At 44.8% G+C, this 17688-nt stretch overlaps 1 protein-coding gene across 8 annotated transcripts in view; it reads right to left on the bottom strand.

The window, feature by feature from the left end:
* SH3BP2 (SH3 domain binding protein 2) overlaps positions 1 to 17688 on the bottom strand; it is a 156038-nt gene that overhangs the window by 39008 nt on the left and 99342 nt on the right. For 7 of the 8 annotated variants that reach the window (XM_068276555.1, XM_068276546.1, XM_068276524.1 and 4 more), the window contains one exon: positions 7366 to 7505. In XM_068276555.1, the coding sequence (XP_068132656.1) occupies positions 7366 to 7501 (136 nt within the window). In that variant the 5' untranslated portion in view covers positions 7502 to 7505. Of the gene's footprint in view, positions 1 to 7365; positions 7506 to 15608; positions 15763 to 17688 lie in introns of those variants that run through there. The other variant, XM_068276562.1, reaches the window with a different exon arrangement.

Raw genomic sequence — 17688 nt, forward strand, 5'->3', positions numbered from 1 at the left:
TTGAACAACCAAAAAAAGTATTATTTGGTACACACAAAATTTGGTACACAAAAAAGAAGTTGCAGGGCATGCTGGGTTGTCCTTTTTTGCTTATGTACTTCCCCTCAGACTTACCTAATGCAGCCTGATTGGCTGAAGCCTCTTTCCCTCCTGTTGTCCCCTCCCACACCTCTCTTCCTCCCTGATTGGCCAATATTTCTCATGCTGAGACAATGCACTTTCTATATTACATCAGAATTGACTTCAAAATAGCCACACTTAAAATGTGAAATACTAAGAAGGGTTTTCTCTTTTTTCACTGTAGAAAAATCACTAAAATCAAAACGTGGACAGTGCAATACATCTGTTATGTAAGTAGAGCAAGTATTTATCTACTTATATATGTGGGGTTTTTTTTAGGTAGTATGGCTGACAGCTCCTCTTTACAGATTGATCAAAGCCAGTAATGATTTTCTGTAGGCTGATTCACATGTAAGCATTTGTACTGTCCATTGTATTTTTTTGTTGCTACGTGTGATACATTTCAGAATGTAAATCAGGGTGAGGAAATATTTAACAATTGGCAAACACTGACTAAATCATTTATAATGTAATACTGTAAAAAAACAAAACAAAAAAAACAATTCTGTTCATTACGTTATTTTCACTATAGTTCCTCCTAAAAGCAAAACTGAAGCGGAAAAACTTATGATATAATGAATTGTATGTGTAGTACGGATAATGAATAGAACAATAGTAACAAAGAAAAGAGTCTCTAAAGATTTGATACTTACCATACGTGTGAGTCCCACGCCGTCCTCCTGTGGTCTGCCTTTCAGCCGCGATCAGCCCCGGTAATATGCTCAGTCGCGCCAGTCCGGGTCTACTGCACATGCGCAGGAGGTCCGCGCATGCGCAGAAGACCCACACTGGACACCACTGAGCATATTACCGGGGCTGATCGTGGCTGAACGGCAGACCGCGGGAGGACGGCGTGGGACTCACACGTGTTAATGTGGCAGAAGGAAGCCGTGGGTAAGTATCAAATCTTTACTTTCCTTCGCCTCTGGTGCACTTTAAGTGCTTCAGAAAACAGGACTGTATTCAACCCAGTTGGTCAAATAGCTCAGAGAAACTCTTTTGCATCGATAACTGAAGTTACTGGAAACAATATGAAACTCTTTTCTTTGCTAATAATGTTTTATTTCTTAGCTGTTCTACACATACAATTAATTTTCTCATATGTTTATTTTCACTTCAGGTTTGCCTTAACGTATAAAGCTTCCAGGTTTCCTGCTTTCTGTTGGAGAAATACTAATGATGCCCTTTGGTGCGTTCAACAAATCACGGGGTTGGGGTGGTGCGGCAAGCAAACCTCCCATGGGCTGTAACTGAGGATAGCAATGGTTAAAATGGCAAGTGCAATGTATAGAAAGAGCTGAGCTAGTGCAGGAACTGAGAGCCCCACTCTGCAGCTTGTCTGTGTCTGCAGATGATGACCACATAGATCTGTGGTTAGGCTGCTGAATGTCACAAGACGCTATTACTGGCAGCCCTGTAACGCTGCTGTTCCATCTCAGATCACTAACGTGGTGATATGTAGGAGTATCAGCTGATGGCCAGAAATGTGTCTTCTTTTAGCATGGCAAGAAAGTGGCTAAAGGGGCATTCTATCCGCATCATAAAAAAAATAACATGAGCCTGTCAGACAAGCAGCTATTAAATAACTGTCATTGTGGGGTACACCATGAGAACCGGCTGTGCAACAAAGCAACTTTTCTATCAAAGCTAGGTGACAGAAAAACTCATACCGACTGGAGAAACAGCACAATACAGTCTCTAGATCAGCGGTTCCTATTGTGTAGATCAATCAGAAAGGACTTCTGGGTAGATCCCACACCACCCGCCTAAGTAATGTACACGTCGTACACTGTCTCTTTGACTTGGGTAAGCTTAGTGCGATATGCTGTCCTGATGTTTTGCACAGCTGTGTAGAGGATGATGATGTTGCAAGGTAGGGAGCCATACATTTAGTAGCATTATGTGCTTCTGCTGAGTACAATTTTGCGCGACACAGAGCATGGTAATGTAACCATGATATTGTGATTCTATTTAATCCAGCACTTTTCTGTTTGGACTCTACGATATGCATCTAATTGACTAGCGGCTTCTGGAATCACTGATGCAGTGCCACTGTGCATGTGCTGCAGTTGTGGCTTGTGGTAATCACTGATGGACTGTCGCTGTGCATGTGCTGCAGTTGTGGCTTGTGGTAATCACTGATGGACTGCTGCTGTGCATGTGCTGCAGTTGTGGCTTGTGGCAATCACTGATGGACTGTCGCTGTGCATGTGCTGCAGTTGTGGCTTGTGGTAATCACTGAAGGACTGCCGCTGTGCATGTGCTGCAGTTGTGGCTTGTGGTTATCACTGATGGACTGCTGCTGTGCGTGTGCTGCAGTTGTGGCTTGTGGTATTCACTGATGGACTGCCGCTGTGCATGTGCTGCAGTTGTGGCTTGTGGTATTCACTGATGGACTGCCGCTGTGCATGTGCTGCAGTTGTGGCTTGTGGTAATCACTGATGGACTGTCGCTGTGCATGTGCTGCAGTTGTGGCTTGTGGTAATCACTGATGGGCTGCCTATGTGCGTGTGCTGCAGTTGTGGCTTGTGGTTATCACTGATGGACTGCTGCTGTGCATGTGCTGCAGTTGTGGCTTGTGGTATTCACTGATGGACTGCCGCTGTGCATGTGCTGCAGTTGTGGCTTGTGGTATTCACTGATGGACTGCCGCTGTGCATGTGCTGCAGTTGTGGCTTGTGGTAATCACTGATGGACTGTCGCTGTGCATGTGCTGCAGTTGTGGCTTGTGGTAATCACTGATGGGCTGCCTATGTGCGTGTGCTGCAGTTGTGGCTTGTGGTAATCACTGATGGACTGCTGCTGTGCATGTGCTGCAGTTGTGGCTTGTGGTATTCACTGATGGACTGCCGCTGTGCATGTGCTGCAGTTGTGGCTTGTGGTAATCACTGATGGACTGCTGCTGTGCATGTGCTGCAGTTGTGGCTTGTGGTAATCACTGATGGGCTGCCGCTGTGCGTGTCCTGCAGTTGTGGCTTGTGGTAATCATTGGTGGACTGTCGCTGTGCATGTGCTGCAGTTGTGGCGTGTGGTAATCACTGATGGGCTGCCTATGTGTGTGTGCTGCAGTTGTGGCTTGTGGTAATCACTGATGGACTGCTGCTGTGCATGTGCTGCAGTTGTGGCTTGTGGTAATCACTGATGGGCTGCCTATGTGCATGTGCTGCAGTTGTGGCTTGTGGTAATCATTTGTGGACTGCCGCTGTGCATGTGCTGCAGTTGTGGCTTGTGGTAATCATTAGTGGACTGCCGCTGTGCATGTGCTGCAGTTGTGGCTTGTGGTAATCACTGATGGGCTGTCGCTGTGCGTGTGCTGCAGTTTTGGCTTGTGGTAATCACTGATGGACTGCTGCTGTGCATGTGCTGCAGTTGTAGCTTGTGGTAATCACTGATGGACTGCTGCTGTGCATGTGCTGCAGTTGTGGCTTGTGGTAAACAATGATGGCGTTGCCTATGTGCGTGTGCTGCAGTTGTGGCAATCACTGATGGACTGCTGCTGTGCATGTGCTGCAGTTGTGGCTTGTGGTAATCACTGATGGACTGTCGCTGTGCATGTGCTGCAGTTGTGGCTTGTGGTAATCACTGATGTACTGCTGCTGTGCATGTGCTGCAGTTGTGGCTTGTGGTAATCACTGATGGACTGTCGCTGTGCATGTGCTGCAGTTGTGGCTTGTGGTAATCACCGATGGACTGCTGCTGTGCATGTGCTGCAGTTGTGGCTTGTGGTAATCACTGATGGACTGCCGCTGTGCATGTGCTGCAGTTGTGGCTTGTGGTTATCACTGATGGACTGCTGCTGTGCGTGTGCTGCAGTTGTGGCTTGTGGTATTCACTGATGGACTGCCGCTGTGCATGTGCTGCAGTTGTGGCTTGTGATAATCAGTGATGGACTGTCGTTGTGCATGTGCTGCAGTTGTGGCTTGTGGTAATCACTGATGGGCTGCCTATGTGCGTGTGCTGCAGTTGTGGCTTGTGGTAATCACTGATGGACTGCTGCTGTGCGTGTGCTGCAGTTGTGGCTTGTGGTATTCACTGATGGACTGCCGCTGTGCATGTGCTGCAGTTGTGGCTTGTGGTAATCACTGAAGGACTGCCGCTGTGCATGTGCTGCAGTTGTGGCTTGTGGTAATCACTGATGGACTGCTGCTGTGCATGTGCTGCAGTTGTGGCTTGTGGTAATCACTGATGGGCTGCCGCTGTGCGTGTCCTGCAGTTGTGGCTTGTGGTAATCATTGGTGGACTGCCGCTGTGCATGTGCTGCAGTTGTGGCGTGTGGTAATCACTGATGGGCTGCCTATGTGCGTGTGCTGCAGTTGTGGCTTGTGGTAATCATTTGTGGACTGCCGCTGTGCATGTGCTGCAGTTGTGGCTTGTGGTAATCATTAGTGGACTGCCGCTGTGCATGTGCTGCAGTTGTGGCTTGTGGTAATCACTGATGGGCTGTCGCTGTGCGTGTGCTGCAGTTTTGGCTTGTGGTAATCACTGATGGACTGCTGCTGTGCATGTGCTGCAGTTGTAGCTTGTGGTAATCACTGATGGACTGCTGCTGTGCATGTGCTGCAGTTGTGGCTTGTGGTAAACAATGATGGCGTTGCCTATGTGCGTGTGCTGCAGTTGTGGCAATCACTGATGGACTGCTGCTGTGCATGTGCTGCAGTTGTGGCTTGTGGTAATCACTGATGGACTGTTGCTGTGCATGTGCTGCAGTTGTGGCTTGTGGTAATCACTGATGGACTGCTGCTGTGCATGTGCTGCAGTTGTGCCTTGTGGTAATCACTGATGGACTGTCGCTGTGCATGTGCTGCAGTTGTGGCTTGTGGTAATCACAGATGGACTGCTGCTGTGCATGTGCTGCAGTTGTGGCTTGTGGTAATCACTGATGGACTGTCGCTGTGCAAGTGCTGCAGTTGTGGCTTGTGGTAATCACTGATGGACTGCTGCTGTGCATGTGCTGCAGTTGTGGCTTGTGGTAATCACTGATGGACTGCTGCTGTGCATGTGCTGCAGTTGTGGCTTGTGGTAATCACTGATGGACTGTCGCTGTGCATGTGCTGCAGTTGTGGCTTGTGGTAATCACTGATGGGCTGCCTATGTGCGTGTGCTGCAGTTGTGGCTTGTGGTAATCACTGATGGACTGCTGCTGTGCGTGTGTTGCAGTTGTGGCTTGTGGTAATCACTGATGGACTGTCGCTGTGCATTTGCTGCAGTTTTGGCTTGTGGTAATCACTGATGGACTGTCGCTGTGCATGTGCTGCAGTTGTCGGCTTGTGGTAATCACTGATGGGCTGCTGCTGTGCATGTACTGCAGTTGTGGCTTGTGGTAATCACTGATGGGCTGCCTATGTGCGTGTGCTGCAGTTGTGGCTTGTGGTAATCACTGATGGGCTGCCTATGTGTGTGTGCTGCAGTTGTGGCTTGTGGTAATCACTGATGGACTGTCGCTGTGCATGTGCTGCAGTTGTGGCTTGTGGTAATCACTGATAGGCTGCCCATGTGCGTGTGCTGCAGTTGTGGCTTGTGGTAATCACTGATGGACTGTCGCAAGGAAAGTGTGCTGCAGTTGTGGCTTGTGGTAATCACTGATGGACTGTCGCTGTGCATGTGCTGCAGTTGTGGCTTGTGGTAATCACTGATGGACTGCTGCTGTGCATGTGCTGCAGTTGTGGCTTGTGGTAATCACTGATGGACTGTCGCTGTGCATGTGCTGCAGTTGTGGCTTGTGGTAATCACTGATGGGCTGCCTATGTGCGTGTGCTGCAGTTGTGGCTTGTGGTAATCACTGATGGACTGTCGCTGTGCATTTGCTGCAGTTTTGGCTTGTGGTAATCACTGATGGGCTGCCTATGTGCGTGTGCTGCAGTTGTGGCTTGTGGTAATCACTGATGGACTGCTGCTGTGCATGTGCTGCAGTTGTGGCTTGTGGTAATCACTGATGGGCTGCCTATGTGCGTGTGCTGCAGTTGTGGCTTGTGGTAATCACTGATGGACTGTCGCTGTGCATTTGCTGCAGTTTTGGCTTGTGGTAATCACTGATGGACTGTCGCTGTGCATGTGCTGCAGTTGTGGCTTGTGGTGATCACTGATGGGCTGCTGCTGTGCATGTGCTGCAGTTGTGGCTTGTGGTGATCACTGATGGATGCTGCTGTGCATGTGCTGCAGTTGTGGCTTGTGGTAATCACTGATGGACATACCATACCTGCTAAATACTCTGGGCAGGCGTGCCCTCTAACCATGGGGGTCACCACTGGGGAGGGGAGAAGGGGAGCGATTGTTGGGGGTCCCCATAAAAGTTTTGCTAGGGGTCTCCATGATGACTTAGTAGTTATGTCCCTGTGACATAACCGATTGCTGCAAAAAGCAAACTAAAAATGGCCACTTAAGGTGACCACTAACGATCCAATTTCTAGCGAAAAATCGTTCGAGCGATCAGAAATTCTGATCGGAAGTGAAATCGTTCACTACACCATCAATGAACCAATGTTTGCTTCCTATGTACAGTATAACAACCAACAAGAAATTCCAAATTTTGGCTAGATGAAAATTCAATCGGACGATTGTTTTTATAAGTGTTCGTAATCGATTGTGCCCATCAACAGAGATTATTTACAACCAATCCGATCAGAATTTCTGATTGCTTGAACGATTTTTCGCTAAAAATTGGACTGTTAGTGGCCACCTTAATGGTCCAATTTTGTAGCGAAAAATCGTACGCGCGATCAGAAATTCTGATCAAAAGAAAAATCGTTCACTACGCCATCAACGAACCAAGCTTCCTATCACAACCAGCAAGAAAATACACATTTTGGTTTGACAAAAATCCAATCGGACGACTATTTTTATAATCGTTTGTAATGGATTGTGCCCATCAACTGAGATTATTTACAACCAATCCGATCAGAATTTCTGATCGCTTGAACGATTTATTGCTAGAAATTGGACCATTAGTGGCCACCTTAAGGCTGCTGCCGGCAGCAAGTAATGCTGCACATAGTTCTTACAAACTGTCCTGGATGATGTGCTTTTACACAGACACAGAACATTTATATTGCGCTTTTCTCCTGGCAGACTCAAAGCCCCAGAGCTGCAGCCACTAGGGGGGCGCTCTATAGGCAGTAGCCGTGTTAGGGAGTCTTGCTCTAGGACTCCTTACTGAATAAGGTGCTGGCTTACTGAACCTCTGATAGCTGGATCACAAAAGACATAGGATCACAGAGCTTTGCACTGAAATGTCCATCCAAAACTTACATTTGAAGAGTTGCAGCTGCTTGCCCCCTCTCTTGTGCAGGTATCCGGACACGGTGACTCCGCCCGGCATCGTCAGCAGGTTCTGAGCGCCGATCGCCTTCATTGGAGTGGGCCAGACAGGCTCTCCAGAAGTCATATTCCTGTAAGAAAGCAAATGCTGTCTCATTAGATGATTATTTAAGGTAGTGCGTTTTCCTTTTCCTCCACTTCTGTGGTTAATTAGTAGCACTGTTTTGAAATTACTGTAGACACATTCTACTTCCTTGTCTCTGTTCAGCTAACAGTTTCAGCTGGCCAGCCATGTGTAGCGGTGATATCACTGTCACCAGGGCCAGCGACACACTGACGGCCACACAGCCCAACTTGTATGTTTAATAACCTTCGCTCTTTCCTCTTGGCATGAACTCCAGGCCAGGTCATGCTGGAGCGCAGCATTCCAATCTGCCAAGCATAATTTTCTACCTGTGTAGCATTACGTGCGGGAGTCCTGAAGTTGTTGTATGAAATAGGCCACTGTTACCTCAGGAATCTACTGTAAAGTGGAAGTACGATGTTTCGGGTACAAACACAGCTAATAAATCATGTTTCTATGGTAACCTGGCAATCTCTCACGCAACAGATCATCAGAAGTCTCTGTGTATGCCTTTATTAAAAATACAATAAAGGATTGTTCCACCAAACCCTATAGTTCCATTTTTGGTAGGTACGGGCTAGAGAATGCAGGAGTCAAGTCACAGCTTTTTGGCTTGAGCAGAAAGAGGAAGAGGTAAAAACTACATTAGATTTTTATCTCTGTCTATGTTGAAGTTTATTTATTTTATTTATTTATTGTATTTATAAAGCGCCAACATATTACGCAGCACTGGACATTGATTTAGGTTACAGACAATATTTAGGGGTGACATACAGCAATATGACAATACAGGAATACAAGAAAACCAGATCACACAGCACAGTATGAGTACCAGGTAATGCTTAGTCAGTCACTGGAGGGGAGCATGGAGATTAGGCAAGTTAGGTTCACTCAGATGCATAGCATGGGTGCACAGTAATGGAGGTGCATGATCAGGTAGAACACAAAAGGAGGAGGACCCTGCCAAAAGGCTTACAATCTAGAGGGAGAGGTAGGGACACGAAAGTTGGGGACCAGAGTTCAGCTGTGGGTTTAGAGCAATTGTGAGGGGTGGTAGGCCAGAGTGAAAAGGTGAGTTTTGAGGGCCTTCTTGAAGGTGGGGGCTGCCCTAATGGGTGGAGGTAGGGAGTTCCATAGTGTTGGAGCGGCTCTTGAGAAGTCCTGGAGGCGTGCATGGGACTGGGTGATGCGGGGGACGGTCAGGCGAAGTTCATTGGAGGAGCGGAGTGAGCGGCTAAGTGTGTATCTCTGAGTAAGATCAGAAATGTAGGTTGGACAGGTTTTGTGGACAGATTTGTAGGTCAGACACAGTATCTTGAATCTGATTCTGGACTGGATAGGAAGCCAGCGGAGGGATTCAAGGAGGGGCTCCGCTGTGGTAGAGCAATGGGAGCAGTGGATAATTCTGGCTGCCGCATTTATGATGGACTGCAGTGGGGCTATTCGGGTCATAGGGAGACCAGACAGAAGTGCATTGCAGTACTAAAACTAAACTCAGAACTTCCTCTCTGCTTTAAAGGATTAGCCACAGCATGATCACCTTTATGGTGGAAAATCAATCTTCATTACAATTTGTGGAGATCTGAAAAAAACACTGTGGGTAGGAACACAATAGGCAAAATTGCATATGCGTTTTCCACTACGTGCTATGGAAAACGCATATGCGATTCTACCTAGTGTGTTCCTACCTTGATGCTTTATCTAGGGTTCACTGTCCAGGGGGCACTGAAAGGGTTAAGCTTCAGTGTTTATGTATGAAGAGAGAGCTGACAGAGATCCTGGCAGAGTATTCCCAGCTACTGATAAGACAATCTGATGTGACTAAACAAACTAATAACATAGCGGCAGTGATTTTCTAAGCAAAGCAGTGAGTTTCTAAGCAACTAATATGTGCGATGAAGACTTTTTATTGTGTGCTGTGCAAGAGTTTGAGTTACTTTCTGGAGAGTTTCTACCTAAACCCTCACTTGTACAAGACATGTTGCATGGTGGGGATTGGGACCCGTTCCTTCAGTGACACTGCAGTGCCGCGGCTGTACAAATGCATCACTAGCCTGCAGGCTAGCGACTTGCTCTGTTGCTCTGCAGGGGAGGCGGAGGGTCAACGGAGTGGAGAAAACAATACTCTCAAGGACCAATCAACTGAACTGATGGCTGGCCGAGAAGTTGGTAGTCATCAGGGGCTGGTGTACTCATGCTACCTTCTCGGCAGAGGCGCTCATTATCCTGTACTCGAGCTACCGTCTTGGCAGAGGCGTTAATTATCGGCCTCCTCGACCGTGTTTCTTCTAGCGTGCGTAAGAGGCTTAACTGTAATTCCTGTTCTGGTGACTACAGTGGCAGACGTAAAGTATTGAAAGTCACCTAATTTCCCATCTCCATGTGAGCTATACCTGGGACAAGAAGTGAAAGAAAATATCCCCAGTTCGGACGTAATTAAAAAGAAGAAGGAAAAAAAGTCTCACTGAGTTCCTGCCTTCCTCCACTGTAATAACAACAACAACAAAAAAAACACCAATGATTTACCTTGAATTTTTTTTGCAGTGTTGCTTGCAAATTTTTGAAAATATTTGCGAAAATGCAAAATATCAATATTTTACAGCGAACATACGGGAAAATGATATTGTTACAGCCAAACTTTTTGCCACGAAAAATCAATATTTTTACTGCTAAAAGTGTGAAAAACACGAAAAATAAAAAAACTTATTTGCCCCCCCCCCCCCCTGGTCCAGGGGCCCTGGTGCAGTCGCTACTTCTGCATCCCTTATTGCTACACCACTGCGTGTTACTTTCTCTGACTTCCACTGATTACTTCTCTGATTACTTGTCAGTCTAAATTGCTGCCATACAATACATTTTGCCACATTTTTACTAGCTTGGAAATGCAGGACCAATGTAAACAGTGTAGCGTAGCATCTTGTACTACAACAATACCGCTTGCAAAGACTTTATTGGGGTGCCATGGTCGCTCTCGTTCGAGTCTTTTGCCTTGGACTCCTCTCAACACTGATTTTCACTCTTGTGGCTGCAGGGTTGGGTGTCACTAGCTATATACTGCTGCATTAAAGGGAACTGAGCACATTCTCTTTCAATGGAATCTCTCCTGGCATAGAAGCTGCCATGTTCCCCCCTCCCCTTCTCACATTCCTTATTTACAGAAGTCAGAGATGCTATCTTGACACATTGACACACACTAGGTCTTTGAAGAAACAATCCTAATTACTAACCCCCTTTGTTGTCTAATAGCATTGTTTACCTCTTGGTAAATAGCCCAATAAAACAATTAGGATCCTGAAAGCTCTGCGGCTGGGGACTGCCGGACAGCCCTGCTGAAACAGGCTAATTAATCTACTTTGAATGTAAAATACAAGGTAAAATGAAAGTTTATTTTAATAATGAAACAGATTGTCGGCATGCATTTTTCATGTGCTATAGAAATGTCCTGAATGATAAAAAAGGTGCTCGGTTCACTTTAAAGAGGAACTGTCACGAAAATCTTAAAATTTAAAACACATACAAATAAGAAGTACATTTCTCCCAGAGTAAAATGAGCCATGAATTACTTACAGTAGGTCGTAGAAATCTGACAGAACCGACAGGTTTTGGGCTAGTCCATCTCTCCATAGGGGATTCTCAGCATTATTCTTTATAAAGACATTCACTGAAAAACATTTATACAAAGATGCTGGCCAGCCTGCCTGCTCGCTGCACACTATTTTGGCATTTGGACGGAGCAACTGCCTGTCGGTTCTGTCAGATTTCAACTACTTACTGTTAGTGACAGCAACATAGGAGAAAAGTAATTTATGGCTCATTTTACTCTGTGAGAAATGTACCGTACTTCTTATTTGTATGCATTTTACATTTTAAGATTCAGTTCCTCTAAGGGCCCTTTTCCATGCCAGACTTTTGCAATCCGATCCCTGCTCGCAACTGGATCACAAAATGCTGGTACAAAAATAGAATAGAAACTACCAATCCGTATTTATACTTTTTCTGCACCTAGGGCAATTTTTTTGCAGCTCCCCTTTCATGTGCAGCACCACTCCCTCTCCATTCCATGTGCAGCACCACTCTCCCTCCATTCCATGTGCAGCTCTCGTATTTGCAACCTCTCTATTCCATTTTCAGCCTACTCTTCCATATCCAGCAATCCCTATTTAGTGTACAGCCAACCCATTGGCCAGCGGCTGCTCAAGGCCTTGGACACAAAAACCTTTGTGGCCTTTCAAGAAATCCAGCCCTGGAAACCGTGGTGCGATCTGCTTGCTGCATGATTATCCCTGGACCACAATCCTCATTCATGGTTTGTCTGTGAATCAGCTCCTATACTTTGTATAGGAGGCGCATGGAAATCATATACTAATTGCACTGCTATGCAATTTTCCCCACGATTTGGCAATTCCCTGCTCTTATCACAATTGCAAAATGCACCACAATTGCGCCGTACACCTGATGAATCGCATCGGATATATGTTGCTGTAGATTAGAGAAAAACTCCAGTGGGACTGCAGTCATGTTTCATAGTGGAAAAGGGCCCTTAAAGGGAGTCTGAAGTTCCTCTTCAGAATCCCTTTCAGCAGTATGAGCTAAGATGATTCGCCGCATTCCCGCGGCCGTACCAGGTCTTTATCCCCCCCCCCCCCCCCCCGGGCAGAATCCTCCAGCACTTCCTGGAGGAGGCAGAGCTTTGTGCTGTAGCTCTGCCTCCAGTCCATTCAATCACCGCCAATCACCTCCTCTCCCCGCCCCTCTCTTTGAAACAAGACTTAGAGGGGCGGAGAGAGGTGGTGATCAGTGGTGATTGAATGGACTGGAGCTACAGCACAAAGCTCTGCCTCCCCGGGCAGCAAAATCTGCGACTTTGAACATTTTGTTGGGGGGGCTAAAGACCTTGTACTGCTGCGGGGATGCGGCAAATCATCTTTGCTGATACTGCTGAAGAGGATTCTGAAATAAAAAGAGGGAGTCTTTTTAATAAATTCAAATACCCCAGGTCATATTTGTTTAGCTGAAGTGCAATGCTGTGCAAACATCCCACCTAATCCGCTCCATTCTTGGCTCTAGATACATCTCTGGCACTGTTTCTGGCCTGAGGAAGTGGGTGTTAGACCCACGAAACGCGTTGCCTGTGGATAATTAAGCTTCATATGTGTATGGATGTGTCGTTATTGAGGTAAGCCAGTTCTCCCTTTATTATTTTAGCTGTTTTTAACAGTTTTATCTACCCTTGGGTGCCTTCTCCCCTTTATCCCACTGAGCAGCTGTTTTGACTGCATACAGTACATGTTTTTTGCCTCAGATATTAGGGAGCGTGAGTCAGGCATTAGGCATGGTAATTAATCAATCATGGGTAATACAGTGATGTAGGATATTCCAGTGTTACCATAGTGACCTTTACACTGCTTTATTCATGATGCACCCTATTAATGCGTTTCTTTCATCCATTCCTAACTAAGTAGACTAGTGGACTCCGATCTCATCATTTTGTTCCAGGGTGAACTCTGCTTGAACTTCTAACTCTAAGTTAATACAAGGCTGAATTATCCTCTAAAACATATTAATAGAAGATACTATGAAGAGAAGATTGTAGTATGACAGAATTGCTATTATCTGTGGTGAGCAGTGCCCTCTCCAATCTTCTATTACCGCCAACTGAACTTGAATGAAAGACGGTTTTTGTAAAGTATTGAGCATAAGCTGGCCTGTAGGCTGTGAGAATGTAACGACATAATCCCTAAAGTTTGCGTAGTTTGTGGAAGACGTATGCCCTAATATAAAAGCTGTTTGGCATTATTTTAGATATCAAGCTATTATAATCGTTTTTTACCTTGATTTATTGCATGTGTAGGGCAGGCAATAAGCAAAAGGGATTCTGGGTCCAAAACCAATTAAAGGCATCTCAACACGTGAGTTCTGTGACATATTGCCCAATAGCATGTTTATAGTGGCATGGGCGGAGATATAAATCATGGCCCTCCCCAGCAAAACTTTAATGAAGCCCCCCAACCCTTATACCTGCAGTGACCCCACCCACAACTGGGAGGCCCATCAGGCAGAAAGGCCATGGCACAGATGTAACCACCATGACTCCCCCATCCACAACACCAGCTCTGGGGGCTCAATTATCGGGGGGGGGGGGGGGGGGGGGGGAGGTTAGACTCTTTCACCATTATTGCTAGTCAATGGGGCGTTAGAGGAGACCAGCAGAGGAAAAAAATATTTTAGCTGGACGTTGGTTTTAAAGAGGAACTGTCTCTTTAAATCTTAAAATTTAGAACACATACAAATAAGAAGTACGTTTCTTCCTGAGCAAAATGAGCCATACATTACCTCTCTCCTATGTTGCTGGCATTTACAGTAAGTAGAAGAAATCTGACAGAACTGACAGGTTTTCAACTAGACCATCTCTCCATAGGCGATTCTCACATAGGCCTTTATTCATTATAAAGACACTCCCTGAAAAAGATTTATATAACGGTGCTGACCAGCCTCCCTGCTCACAGTAGACTTTTTTTTTTAATAACTTCATTTTGAAAATGAAATCCCTGTGAACCCCCCATAAGGAGATAGGCTAGTCCAAAAGCGTTCTTTTCTGTCAGATTTCTAATACCTACTGTAAGTGACAGCAACATAGGAGAAAAGTAATTTTATGGCTCATTTTACTCTGGAAGAAACATACTTCTTATTTGTAGAAGATTACATATATTTTAAATTTTAAGATTTTCGTGTCAAAGGTCCTTTAAGGAGGAAAACAACTGCACGGTGGGAATACATAGCTGGTGGCTGAAAAGCACAGCATTTTCGGGAAAATAGTGCTGACATGTCAAAGAAACAGGAACTGTTTACTGTCAAGAGTTGAATTTCCTGAAAAAATACTTAATACAGTTCCTGAACTGAGACTGATACTGGTAGTCATTAGTTAAACTTCACTGCATAGATTCCTCTTCAAGTAACTCACTGGTTTTACTGAACCTGAGGTGAAAATAAACTGATGAGATAATTTAATCTATCCTCCTACTCCTAAAAATGACTTTTTTTTAGATATCCCATGGTGTTATTTCATGTTTAAACATCTACAAAGTATAGTTAATGTCGTCGTCTATGCGCAATAGCAGCTCTGCAGAACTGTCCCAGAGCTAAAATACCTGAACTATTGACCTTTTTTAATCTATCCCCTGCTCTCAGAAGTTGTTCTCTGTAGGAAAATGTTATGGTTGTAATTTCTTGTCAGCAAGAGTAATGCCATGGTTATGGTTCGAGAACTGACACTTGCATACCCGAGGGTTAACTCGTTCCGGAAGTAAAAGAAAAAAAGGAACATAGCCTAGTTATTAATATGTTTGGCATTGTACATACACGTTTATCTCATCATGTCACATGTCACCTCTAATGCACTTTAAAGGGACTCCGAGCAGTGCAGAAACTATGGAAAGATGCATTTCATTTTAAAGCTCTCTTTCTCCTCTTTCCAATGCTATATAAACCGCCGCCCTACGCCTTTGAGTTCTCACTATTTTCGCGATCGAAATTGCGATTTCGATCTCGAAAATAGAGAAAGCTAAAAGGCGTAGGGCGGCGGTTTCTGTGTCGTCAGAAAGAGGAGAAAGAGAGCTTTAAAATGACATCCATCTTTCCATAGTTACATTGTATTATACAGGGCGACTTTTTCTCAAAGTCAGCAGCTCCATTCAGCTTTCTAATTTTAGACATTGGAGAGGCCAGACCATAATCCGGGTATTTGCTATTATTGATAGTGGCTGATGGGTCTCTCTCAATATCTTCTCTCTGTGTCTTGCTGCTCCCCTTTTATCTGCAGCAGCGCCCCTCCCATTCCATGTGCAGCTCCCTCTTCCATGTGTATCATCCATGTACTGTAGTACCTCTTTTTCATGTACAGCCCCCTAAAGTATAAGTTTCCCCTTTTCATGTGTTGCTCCCCATTTTCAGCCTCCTCTTTCACATGTAGCAACCCCTTTTTCATGTCCAGGTGCCCCCTTGGGCTGCAACCACCAAAGGCCTGGGCCTTTGTGGCCTTTCTAGAAATGCAGCCCTAGTGGTCCCCCTGGATTAGGTTCAGGGATTCTGATTTATACCAACCCCTGCTGACCTGATCAGGGATATAAGACTTTCTTTTTGTGTAGGCCAGAGCCGGAATCGCCTCTGTGGACCCCTTTTCTTATAGGCAATATTGGTTGCTTCTTTCTTCTATGTCGTTCTTTTCCATTCTTGTTTTTTTGTCTTTTAATAGTGTTGAGGTAACCTAGTAATCTTCTCTCCCCTTTCGCCTAGTATGTGTGAGATGAAAGAAATGATTTACTGTGCGGGGTTTTTTTTCTTAATTTTTAATAAACGTCTTTGGAAACTACTGTTAATCATTAGGCAATTGGAGAACATTTTAATCTGTAAAGATATACTGTAAATGTTTATATATTTAAAGTGAACCTAAACTGAGGGGGAAAAAAAATAATTTAACTTACCTGGGGCTTCTACCAGCCCCCTGCAACCACCCCTGGGACCCACACTGTCACTTTATTGATCCTCCAGTCCCCCACAGCAACCCTCTTCTGGCCAGTCAACTGGCGAGTCAAAGGCCACTGCACATGCACGGCTGGGGCCTTGCGCATCTTCGATCAAACGTCTGTAGCCAGGATAGCTCTGCGCATACACAGTAGAGAATTTTTCTCCGTACTGCGCATGTGCAGAGCACTCCCGCGATCAGGAGGGGCATGGACCAGGGCCGCGCATCCAAATGGCAGAGGGTCGCTGCAGGTGACCGGAGGATCGGTGTATCCCAGCGGAGCACAGGGCACCTGCAGGGGGCTGGTAGAAGCCCCAGGAAAGTTGAAAGTCTTTTTTCCCCCCCTCAGTTTAGGTTCTCTTTAAGCCCCATAGCTTGAAATGAAAGGGGATCCTATTTTACTATTTATATGTTCTAAAATGAAAAAAATAAATAAAAAAGAAAGATTGATGAAAAAAGAAAGAAAGAAAGTATGTCAGGGCTATATAAATGGATAACAACAAAACCACCAACAAGTAAAGCTATTCCAACTCTGTATTCAGCTGTTGATCTGGAGTTCTGCCTTAATAAACCAGTGATGTACTATTACATTGTTATCTGAATGATAACTGGAGTACAGCTTGGAGAACAATGACTCAAACATAGCTACAAGACTGGAAAAAGTCCTGCCAAGCAAAAGATAAGTCTGCATCAGTGTGACGCCATCTAGACTCTCCATGTGACAATCTTTCTTCTAGTACAGAGCGTGTGAAACCAGATCACTCTGTCTACCACAGAGTATCACTAAGAACATGATGCGGTTGTATCTTGTACTCGTACTGTGGACTCAAGAAAAGCTGTGATGGGTAAAAGATAGATTCAAAAACGGCGACGTTCTAACCCCAACAGAACACTGTGTCCTATGAGGTCCTATTAGCAATAGCTAGCTATTTATACATTAATTTCAGGGATACATAGCCTGAATTAAGTTACCCAGGAAATTCTAGCTTGTTCTTTCTCACATAGGGAAAAAAAATATTCTTGTCCCCACATGGAGGTTGTGTGAATTACGAGATCAAAGCTTCATACATTGGCCTCAATTCTAGTAGCTATGTGAGGTAAATATTTTTTACGTAGGTAAAATACCTCATGAGGTATTTACCTCTTTATATAGCAATTCTGAAAGATTTTTCTCCATTTCCGAACATGAGGTAAAACATGCGGTAAAACATGAGGTAAATGCATAAAGTGAGGTAAAACATGAGGTATTTCAGTGGTAAGCATGCAGTAAATAAATAATAGTAGTCTTTAATTGTTTTCCATAAGTTAGGATTTGGATTTGTCTTCCATAAGTTTGGAAGATTTTTTATTTTTTTTTGAGGGAGGAAGGTATATTTGATTATGTAGCAACCTATGAAAAGTATAATTATAGACCTCTCTTATTTAAAAAAAAATAAAAAAATCTGTAAATATTTGGAGTTTTATTTCCACGATTCTTTTCTATTACACAGCCTGAATAGGAACGACACTAAAACAGCAATAGGAACTCCACTAAAAACTGCAAAATGCATGGAAATTGACTTTACCTCCAGGTACAGGCAGGTCTTAAACTGATCGGTAAATTATGTGCTAACATGCCCCCTAATTTCCATGAGAATAGCTATTTTTGGTAAATTACCTCATGAATTAC

The sequence above is a fragment of the Hyperolius riggenbachi genome, chromosome 1 (genome assembly GCF_040937935.1).
Source record: "Hyperolius riggenbachi isolate aHypRig1 chromosome 1, aHypRig1.pri, whole genome shotgun sequence".
Classification (NCBI taxonomy): Eukaryota; Metazoa; Chordata; class Amphibia; order Anura; family Hyperoliidae; genus Hyperolius; species Hyperolius riggenbachi.